The 11,558-nt window shown below is 36.8% G+C and overlaps 1 protein-coding gene across 1 annotated transcript; it reads right to left on the reverse strand.

The window, feature by feature from the left end:
* Positions 1–918: 918 nt before the first annotated feature.
* DNTTIP2 (deoxynucleotidyltransferase terminal interacting protein 2) lies at positions 919–11,422 on the reverse strand. Its single transcript, XM_084528350.1, has 7 exons — positions 10,947–11,422; positions 8,440–10,181; positions 6,735–6,870; positions 5,931–6,026; positions 5,379–5,543; positions 4,194–4,303; positions 919–2,812 (listed from the first exon to the last, which is right to left on the reverse strand). The coding sequence occupies exons 1-7, from the start codon at positions 11,049–11,051 to the stop codon at positions 2,719–2,721; spliced, it is 2,448 nt and encodes an 815-aa protein (XP_084384476.1). The 5' UTR covers positions 11,052–11,422; the 3' UTR covers positions 919–2,718.
* Between the last annotated feature and the right edge of the window lie 136 nt (positions 11,423–11,558).

Consider the following 11,558-nt stretch of genomic DNA (forward strand, 5'->3'; position numbering starts at 1 on the left):
GAGGGGCTTGAAGAAAATGTTGCAAGGACAATACACGCAGTCTTTTGGAATGCATTAAGAGAATCAGAAGGAAAATAATCAATAATTTTAGCAAACAATATAAACTGGACAGATCATTAGGCAGCTTCAGTTTTAAAGGGACTGTTGATTGCAGGGAGATTAAAAATGCCCAAGGTACGGAAAAAGAAGCATGAGCAACAAAGGAAAATGAGAAGTATTTTACTTCTGCACCTAAATTAACCGTAACTACTGGTGGTACTGCCCCAGGACCACATCAGCCACCCTTAGCTACGTTTCTGTTGCTCTTTCATCTCAGGGAAATTTGTCAGTAACTGTTTATATCATTACAGGCAGAATTAATGTAACACAAGCATTTCTGACAGCACAATTAAAAGAAAATACTTGCAATTTATAGTCAAATAGTTTCTCAAATTATGCTAGTGTTTAACAATTTTTTGTTGACAAATTTGAGTATTTTCAGAGAAATCTTATCATCTGGTAAGTTTATGGAGTCACGTGGTGCATTTTGTTTTCACCTGCTCTCCCTAGCAACTTAAAATTTGTCACTTTTAATCAAATTCAATTGATTAAACTGAAATTAAGGAGCACTCCAGAGTATTACGTTGCTATGCTTTTATGAAAATAGGTCATTGCAAAACAATATGCCAAACTGGTGCCTTCACTGGAAGAGGCTGAATGAAGCACAAAGTAAGGCAGTAGTTGACTGGCATGCTGGCAAACGTGAGGTGCAGGTCCTGCCCTGCAGCCCTGCTCACACTGTCTAATGTGTCCCCTTCTTGCTCCCACAGTAGAACACGAGCACTTGCTGGACACAGCATGTGGCAAAACAGAAGACATTAGGACATCTGAAGGAAGGGCAAAGATAAAGAATATAAAACAAATCCCACACTAGCGATGTTGTATATAAATTAGCTTGGTTTAATATTTGCAACAAGCTATTAAGCAGCCTGAACAACCAGCATGGCACTGTTGCTTGCTGCCTAAAACCAGAACTTGCTCTTCTCTCTTAGGGCCCTTCAGGGTAGCACATTGCTTTTCCGGAGTTCAGCTAGAAGATCCCAAGATGCAACAGAATAACAACTACTCTGGTGGCTTGTTTTCTTTCCTCAGTGTTCAGTAGTCATTTTCTGTGCTTCCATTTCTCATCCAGAGAACAAGACACCATAGTTGTTTTTATTGTCTTTTTATCATTTACAGGTTCAAGATTTTAGCTTACATACAACTGTATTAGAATAGTATCTGCATGGTAGCAGGGACTTGGGGGCAAGTGGTTCTACAACTACATGTTTCATGCTTCCCAGCAAATTCACTTTACTTTGTGCACCATTTATCTCTAGGTAACCAGCACTTTTTAAGGAATCTATGTCCTTGTCTGTGCTTGGTAATGAATATTTATGGTTAACTTCAAAAGAATATAAAAAAAATCCAAAGGCTCATGGGAAATTTTCTTTCCTATTTCAGTTGGTGATCAGTAAATACCATGATTCTCATTTCATTTTAGCTACCTCCAGCACAAATAGCTAATATCCTTAAAATAAAACACATAAAAAATCTACTCATTCTCAGGAGAAAAAAAAAATCATAGTTAAACACTGGTCAAAAACATCCTTTTCACTTAAAATCAACAACCTTTAAAATTCAGTACTTTCAAGAAAACAATAAGTATCACTGGTCCTCTGATAATCTCTTTTATATATTCCTCACCCAATCCATCTGAGGCAATGTAGCGGTCTTTATTTCTTCTATTATCTGTCTTTTCTGCAATAACTGAATTAAACTGACTCTAACCGCAATATGATAACTAGGTCATTAAAAAACAAACAGCACAAAACTTTTCACAATCACAGTACATCATGAACTGTCACTGAAGGGAAACTGAACTAATACCATCTTTATTCTTCCAAACTCACTCTATTCATTTTCCTGAATAACTATTCCAAATCAGCTACCAGACCGTATTCTGCAGACCACACCCTAGGTAATGGACCCAATTGTCAAATTCTTTTCACAAAAATCATCAAATAATGATTAAATGGTAAAAGCTAATAAAAGTGACAGAAGACTGGATGTTAAAATTTTGCATATAGATAGTTACTATATTATTTTATGAATTAAGCAATACTATATACTTTAATATTTATTTATAGTTACATATATTATTTCTATATATGTGCATATGCTGAATTCCACAGCATTCTCATTCCTGTTACGTTCAGTGCTGAAATAAACTCTTCACAACCAAACTATTTCTCAATACCCCCTGTTACATTTGGCCAGAAGCACCTTTGATAAGACCTAGAAAATTTGCTACGATATATAATGGGTGTGAAGGTGAATTATACACCTAACTTTAAACTAAATTTACTAATTCAGTCACATAAAGACTGAAGACTGAGCAAGACGTAACCAATGAATTTGGATGTTGTTCTCAAATTTAACAATATGCTTTCTAATCATCAACTTTAAAAATAAACATTAAATATACATTACATATAAACTTTTTTTTTCTTTTTATAAAGCTTCCTAACACATTCCTACTGCAGAAATTTCCCTAACCCTCAATTTACATGACTTCCAATCTTAAAAAAAAAAACAAAAAAACAAAAACAAAACAAAAAAACACACCACAAACCAAGGAAATCTGTGGAAAGTTTTATAACAAATAAGTTGTTCCAGCTTGTTATTTTTCTTCAAGTCTTAATTGTGAAATTTCTTCTTCTTCCGATTCTTCTTCCCTGCTGCAAAAGCTGCTTTTTCACTCATGATCTCCTGATACTTCCTTTTATTATATCTGAACAAAATAGATAATTTACTTTTAAGCAAGGCAAATCAAGTTTCAGGAAAAGATAATATGGATACTTATGCATACATAAAGGGATATCAACACTTGGATTTCAGATAAATGCAGGTCACCTTATTTTAGAAATAAATTTGATTCAAGAATCAAGAATTCTGGTATAATCATTGGTTTTTTTCATTGTGTATATAATCACATTTTGGACAGTTTGCTAAAATGCTGCTACTGCTCCTGTTGGGTAGACTCGCCAATTTCAACAATGCTATGGATACATTTTACCCGTTTTTATGCTACTCTCTCAGCAAACTTAGCTAATCAACCTTACTCTACTCAAGATGGGAGAGTGAGATGACATTAAGATCACACAATACGTACTGAATATGAGCTGCTAGCTCCTCTACAAGACTTTTATGTACCTATCACAATGGATCATTGCACACTTAGTGGTACTTTTAATTGCAAGACTAAAAATATTTATCTGCACTAATGCTAAAAGAGTTGGTTAAAGTCCTAGTTAGTCATAAGTTAGCTGATCAAATTTCAAAGAAATTCATTTTTTAAAGTTGCTTCTAATAAATACCTTATGAATCAGGTCAAGCCAGAAAGCTAGTTAAGAGACAGCTATACTAACTTGCCTTCCCGACATTAACAATGAATTTACAAGCCTGACAATACTAACCTTATTAGCCTAAATCATGTACTATTTCCAAGAAAACATGTCATTATGAGGGAAAAAAAGTAATACATATTAACATCATGTAACGACTAATATAAAAATGGATCAATTAAGGGATCTCCTCCAAAAATCTGGAGGTTAGGCCAAAATTAAATCATCCATATTGTGCAGTTTTGATTTCTATGACAGGTGGCAGACTGACATACTTATCAAATAAAATCCCACCAACTTCCACATTATTATGGTCAACATTTTTCTATCACATGCCAAGAAAAACGAGTAAGTCTTCACACAAACAAACAACAACAACAAAAAAATGTTGATGCATAGGCATAAAGCACTCAGTTTTTGGTACAAGCCTGTGTGGACACCTATTTTAGAAGTGAACCAGAACAAGCCTGAATGTTTTCTTTTCAACACTAACAGTACTTTAAGAGTAACTGCCAATAGCAATGACCCCTGAGCTGGGTAAAGCCCTTTTACGAAGATAAAAAAAAATATGCTATCACATTACAATTATCTCCTGTCCCTTAGATCTTCTCAATGACAATTGATGAATTGCTAAAACAGACTAAAAAGGTTTATTTGAAATTAACAAACAACAACATATAAACTGAATGGAAACAACAGCAGAGCTATATAGTTAAAAATACACTTCTCTACACGTGGTATTAGAAATACAGAACTATTTTAAAATACCTTCTAAACTCAGAATCTGCAAGCAGCTCTTCAACAATTGTTTTCTTCCTTTGTTTCTTAGGAATTCGACTATGATAAAAGTCTATGGGAGAATCAACCACAGTTCCAACCTAAAAAATAAAAATTATAAATATTCTTACTGTAATGGCAAGATGTTATTTTTTAATCCTTAACGACAATTCTAAAGGCAGCTACAGAGAAGATCGGAATGGTATTTATTATACAGAAGTGCAAAATGTCAAAAAAGTAAGCAATATTTTGTACGCAAAGTCATTTTTTGCTTCATGCTTAGCGGACACAGGAGGGTCTCAGCTTTAGGACAGTATGATTTTCAACATCAGACTGCTGTATCAATATTTAAGAAATCCAGTTAACTTTCAAACATCTTCCTGAGGAGGGAAAGGAAATTCTTATGAGTGCTAGTTTGTTAGATGGGTTCCACAGCAGCTCTAATAAAAGCTTCATCCTGTAAGGCATCACATTTCTTCCAATTGGCGTGTTGGCCAGTTCTAAAATATTTGTATGTCCATAAACTTCAAAACACACAATGAAATCCAGTAAAATCCACCCTTTAGAATGAAATGGAAATGTAAAAAAATTCCTCAAGCATGCTAACTATTCAGAGACATAAGTAGATGGAACTGAGACCATTTCCACAGTTTCTCCAATAATTATTTTCTTTAAGCAAAATGTTTTACAGGCGAGAGCTTTGAAAGCAGCAGGAATTCTAGCTGTTCACAAAGCTAGTTGTATCCATTCAAACTATATTAGCTAGTAAGGAAATAAATGCTATTTATTATCTACACGCTAATCATAAAGTCTAGTACTTTAAAAGCAGTGGAAACCTAGTCACTGAGGGTTCAGAATAACAATTAAGTCAGGTGTTCATTCAGTCCTATGAAATCAGCTGTAATAAAAAAACCAGCTGTAATAAAAAAACAGCATATACAATTGCTTATTAAAAATAAAATAAAAATATACCACTGCTTAACTATTTCATATAGTTAAGAATTAACTATTTAATATAGTTAAGCAATTGTGAACTGCATCAAATTACTCAAAATACTTTGTAATTTAGCTATGAAGTTAAATCAACAAAAACAGAGGGCACCTATAAAATAGGTAGAGAGTAACTGTTCAGAACACCTGAGAGTAGCACAATGCCTTCTTTTGTTTCTTCCTTACCTGGAAGTACTTGGGTAGACCATCTCTATCATTCTTTTTATAAAAATGCTTAGGGTCCAATGAAGCTCTCATCTTCAAAACTTTAAGATCGTTTTTAAGTTCACTTGTAATTTCTGGGGCTTTCATACCAAACCAGCCATCACCTGTTGTCTTCTCTCGCTCTGCCTAGGACGCAGTACAAGAATAATAAAGTTCATTCAGCTACCAGGACAGGATACAGCTATGAACTTCCCCCTCCTCCCTCCAAAAGATGGATAAAGCATTTAGAACATAACTTTGTACCTTTAAAAAGTGTATTTTATGACTCTTTCGGTAAGATCATCAGCACTGTATTAATCCCAGATTTGTATCCCATGAGTACACATTAGATTTCCCTCCACTGTACTGGTTACTTACTAAAAGGATTGCTTGTCACAAGATGGCTCAAAGATAATAAACTGTAGTTTAACACTCCACTTTCTGTGAGCCATGTAAGTGCACACGGTCCCAGTGTGGGGTTTTCTGCTAAAGATGCTGTGTTGTCATTTGAAGCATTAATAGCTCTTCACTTACTCTTCGCTGTTTCTTTAGCTGGTGAAGTGATTCCCTGAAGGGCGGGACACATTCCTTTTTTTCAAAATCTGGAGTTATTATACTCTTCTGCAAGAGCTGCAAGATATTATTTTTAAATATCAGTCAGTCATATCAGCAATACAAACATACCGTTTACCTGTATTTACAGAACTTACCAAAGGAATGATACAGAATCTAAGCAAGCATTATAACAAAGCATTTGAGTTGCAAACACTTTATTTGATGTGCAACAAAAACAGCAGTAGCCTTTGAAACAGAGGAAGCAGAACCCTGGCCAGCAAGTTGGCTAACTCTGGAAGACAGAAGATAGCGAGTGCTCCATAATGAAGTGGGCTATCATGGATGAGCCTAAGAAAACAGTCCCAACAAAAATAATGGATTTCCTTTATTTCTAAGGGTGTTTTGATATAAAACTACTTATCTCATACTAGGAATGGTACAGACCTGTACTTACTGAAATTCATTCTTGCTATATACTACGTATCTTTTTAGCAGACTTTAAGCTCATGTGCTGTTAGGCAAACCTGCATGCACTATCAACCTTTTTATTTTACATGACAATGCTGGTACTCATGCTGCTTTTCTATGTCAGAAGTGTCACATGTGCTTGAATTCTTATGATTAAAACCAAGTGTAAACATACACTTTGGCCAAAATGAGCGGAGGTTCTCAGCAAACCAGAAAACAGGATACTTCTTTAAAAACAAGTAAACCAACCTTATCGAAGTTAACAACTTTGTGTTACTGTAGTCATGGGTAACTGCATAATTGTAAACACATTACCTGGTCCTTCTTTTTCTCCAGCGGTTGTTTAATTATGCTTGAACTAGGCTTTTGTTTTTTTCCATCAAAGCTTATATATAAACCTCCGAGCTTTTTAATGTTCAAGCCAGGGTCTATGCTGCTGGAAAGATGCAAACTGAAAGAGAAATAGTTAATGTTCAATATATTGTAATAAGTCGCCTTCTGTCCTCTGAATAGGAAAGGCAGAAAACAATTTTTTTCTTCTTCCAACTTACGTTCAGTACTGCAGTTAAGTCTCAGTATCTAGAAGAAATACCTAATTAAGAGGTGACAGAAGATAAAGGGGAAAAATCAGGCTGCTACACAAAGTGAGGGTTTTTAAAGAGCAATACCTACAGATTCACTTCCACGTATCTTTCACATTAACTCTAATGTTGTATTCCTATCTTAGATATTTCTATACTCTGTAGAAATGAATTATCAATTTGATTAACCTTGTAAAAGAACTTATAATCAGTTTCCTTCTTCTATACATTGAGAAGCTCGCTAGCTAAAGAGGAAAAAAAAAAGGCCAAACACATAGGTGGTTAAAATATTTTCAACTTTTAGTGAAAAGTATGAAGATGTTAGAATTCATCAGAGGAATGTTGGAATGGTAAGTCACTGTCTGTATAATAATGCTAGGAATAACGTTATTTAACAATTCAAAGCTAGGATGTTTCACCTTTTCTTTCTTCATTATTACATTCAGGCAGCCAAAGAAATGCATCCATAAACCAAGTATGATGGCTGACTCAAGAGGAGCTTTTAAATAACAAGAATGCATAACACCTATTATTTTTATTTAATCAATCGATTATGTATTGATTATATCAATACATAACATTATATTTTATATACTATATATTATATATAGTATAATATTTTATAAAATATTTATAATATTTTACATATTATGGAAAATATGCCAACATCTAAACTGGTATCTGGTATTTATTGTAGCTTGGATGTTTATATATGTTATGAACTAATAATCTGTAACACCTTTACACAGAATACCTGTCTTTTGTAAGACTTCTGGCCCACCTGAAGGTTTCTTAGAAGAGTAAGCCTTAAATTTATCAGACCTAAACAGAGTATTATGCTTTAAACACATGAAGCATGTAAAGGGGCTTTAGCAGGGAGTTGGACTAAATGAGTTTAAGAGGTTCCATCCAGCCTAAATTATTCTGTAATTTTAGGCTGGGCTGGTTTTGCTTGAGGTGTTACAATGTCACAATCTATATCTTCCCTGAGCCATCCTGTGAAAACAAGAACTGAAAACATAAAAGCTTATGCACATGTTTAGGATTAAAAAGCTTGACCTAATTAAATAACATGCAAGTGATTTATTAGACTTCCATTATTTATACCCCCCTCAATTTAAATAAATAAAAACCTTTGCTCTGAAACAGCAATTAAGTCAGCCTGACCAGTTTAAGCCAGTTTCACATTTTTATTTTTTTTATGCTAAACACATACAAGGCTTCAAGATACCTAAATATTTCTGACACTTCTGTTCTGCTCCATGTAAACCTGAAAAAATAACCGAATTATAACTCTGATCATCTGAGCAATCCATTTCCACATCTATGACAACACTACTCCCTCATTTATTCTATGTCACTGAGCACATAATGCATGTTATGTGAATATGCTTAAATATAATGCAGATTTTCTTAGTTACTCCCAGAAAGATACTTACACATCAATTTTATTTTTCAATAAATCATCATCTTCATCTTTCTCATCTTCATCTATCAGTTCTTCTTCAGCCTCTTCTAGATCTGAGGATTCTTCAACTTTTTCATTTCCTTCATGTTTACTTTCAACATCACTAGCTTGGTCTACCTGATCTAGATAATACTTTTGGTTGGAACCCATGCCAGGCTCAGTATCAATCACAAAAAGCCCTTCAACATGCAGTGAATTCTTTTTTAAAGGTTTGGTCATGGAAGGAGTCCTTTCATCTGCCTCCACGTAACTCTTATTCTCTTCCACTGTATCTGTGTCTTCCACATCACTATTTTCAGATTCATCGCTTTCATCTTTGCTCAGAAACAATGTAAGGGAATTATTTCCACTGCTTGATCTTTCACTGCTGTGGGATACAGAATCAGCATATTCTCCTGTTTGGTCTTCGCCACTGTCCACACAGATTTCAAGCATTCTACTTCTACCAGCAACGCTGTCAGTTATTTGTGCAACAGGTGCATCCTCTCGTGGGCTGCTCACTGCACTAGATTGTTCATCCTTTCTTAATTCACTTGTGTGGGCAAAACACCTCTCTACCACTGCCTCAGCATCTATTCTTTTGTATTCTGGAACTTTTTTACTTTCATTTGATGTTATTTGCCCTTTGGATTCTAACAATTGTTTGGGACTCATGCAATCAGTTGAACAAAGATCCATATTCTTTAATTTCACTCCCCTCATGAGTATTTTACTGTGCTCTTCCTGAATTTTGTCACATTCTTCTTCTGAATCATCTACCCCAAGAATCTGTGTATCTTTTATTGCTTTTTTTCTGGGCGATTCAGTATTACTACTTTGTTTCATTTTTTTAAGACTACTGGGTGTTTTATCATTCAAAAAGTCTTGTTTCACATCTTCATTTACGGTTGCATTAGCAGATTTGGAAGAACATTTGCTTGTAGATAAACTGGATTCTTTATTATGTGCGGTGACAGAGGAAGCATCTTTGTTGTCAGAGACTAATTGTGGAGCAGGTCTAGAATCAGAAATTATTAATGGATCAGATTTAACTGTGTCCTCAATTAAATTAACATCTTCTGAAACAATTATGTTTACTTCCTCATTATTTTCTGCTTGTGCTTTCATTTGCATGCTCCTAGTAAGTCGTTTGGTAGTAATGGGCTGTTCCATATGAAAACAGCAAGACTCTGCATCAGAAATATCTTCACTCTGGGCTTCACAGACTGGATCTGGTTGTAACTTCTTTCTGCTTTGCCTTTTTCTTGTAGTCCTGGTAACGTTAGGCATCTGGACACCAGAAACAACACCGGAACAAGATTCAGCTTCAGAGACATCATCTTCATCCAGAGTCCTGCTTAACTCATTTAGAAAAGCAGCCTTGTCCTGTCTTTTTTTTGCAGGAGAATCTGGTTGATAAGGAACTACAATTTGTCGTCTTCTTGTTACTCTTATAATCAAAGGTGTCTGAAGACCAGACACAGCAGAGCAGTTTGATTCTGCTTCTGACACTTCCCCATCAACCTGGGGTTCGGCACCTGGTTGTGCTGAATGAACAGTTTTGTTCTCATTTCTAGTATTTTTTATCTCTAAGCTATCACTGGCATCTGATTTTGCTTCTGGGTGTTCCACCTGTTCAAGCTGAGATTCTTTAATTACCTCAGGCTTACAAATTGCTCTACTCCTTCTGGGCATCTTTGTAGATACAGAAGTACCAATTTCAGCAGATGTCATCTAGAAAGAAAATGAAAAATCTTTTATTAATGGATAAGATAATCTCATAAAAAAGTATGCTATGCAAACCACTAACAATCTTTTTTTTACACAAATCTAGTCATGATGATAATGTGTTAAAACTCTCCAAGTAACTATCTATGTCAAAGGAGCATTAATAAACCATTCCTTTCTTATCCATTTGTTTACTGTCTTTTGGTCAAGACAAAGCAAAGCAAACCACTGCATTAAGAAATATAAAGATACCTTCTGTCTCATTCCACATAATTCCGGCAAGCTGTCATAGGAAATAAATCCAGAAGTGACATTCTGAAACACATGCAGATTTGCTCAACTACAAATTAGACCTAAAAGGTTTTTGAATCTATTTTTAACAGCTTTAGGAACAGCCTGGTCTCACGGCAACTGCAACACCAGGCACAATCTGCTTCTTCAATTATGGTTGTAAGTTACCCTTGAAAACAAGTCAAAATCGTAGAAAAAACTCGTTCTGTAGTGGAAAAAGCATTGTGCAGCAGCAGGATCTTCCCGAAGCATAGCATAACGTCGGACCACCATAAAACATGCTATCTGAGCGGTCAATATTGACAGCACCGTGCCCGCGTCTCGTGAAAAAGCTACAGACAGGCGCTCAGCTCACAGCAAGGGAAGGGGGGCAGAGGGAAGATGGCTGCCGCAGCACCGCGCCTCACGCCGCAGCCCGCCCGCCGCAGCCCGGGGCCGCCGCTCGCCCTCCCTCCCTCCCGGCCCAGCCCCCACCCTCACCTCCGCCGCCCCGGCGGGCCGGGGCCCGGGGGTGCTGCCGGTGCCTCCAGCCGCCGCCGGCTGCACCTGCCCCCGCCGCCTCGCCGCCTGCCTGGTGGCCACCATCTTGGCCGCGCCGTGCCCAGCCCCTTCCGGAGCGGCCGGCAGCGGCAGGGAGCTCGGCCCCCTGCGGGACAGCGCCGCTGAAGCAGCCAAACGCCAGAAAGTGGCGGAGCAGCCGCAGGGCCGGGTCCGCTTGGCACGAAAAGGCACCGGAAAGGAACCCGGGGGCTCCTGTGTTCACCTTCAGCTCTGGTTAAGGAGTGGTGCAAGAATAGGGTCTAGGCAAGTGTAAAGAAGGAGAGGAAACCACAACGTTAGTTAACGGATCTTCACTAATGACAACGGTGGTGGTGGTTTTTTGTTCCCCCCCCCCCCGTATCCAGTATATTAAATTTGTGAACATGGCATCTTCAGATGATCAAAGCACGCAGCAGGGAGTGCCCCTTCTGTTACATAAAGGCTGAGGTGTGCCATTTTACAGGGAAATCCTCAAGCATAAAAACACAGTTAAGACCATTTCATGACAAAGTCTCTGTAAAATACTATTATCAACATAAAGAGAAGCTATAC

This window comes from Aythya ferina (assembly GCF_964211825.1).
Source record: "Aythya ferina genome assembly, chromosome: 8".
Lineage (NCBI taxonomy): Eukaryota > Metazoa > Chordata > Aves > Anseriformes > Anatidae > Aythya > Aythya ferina.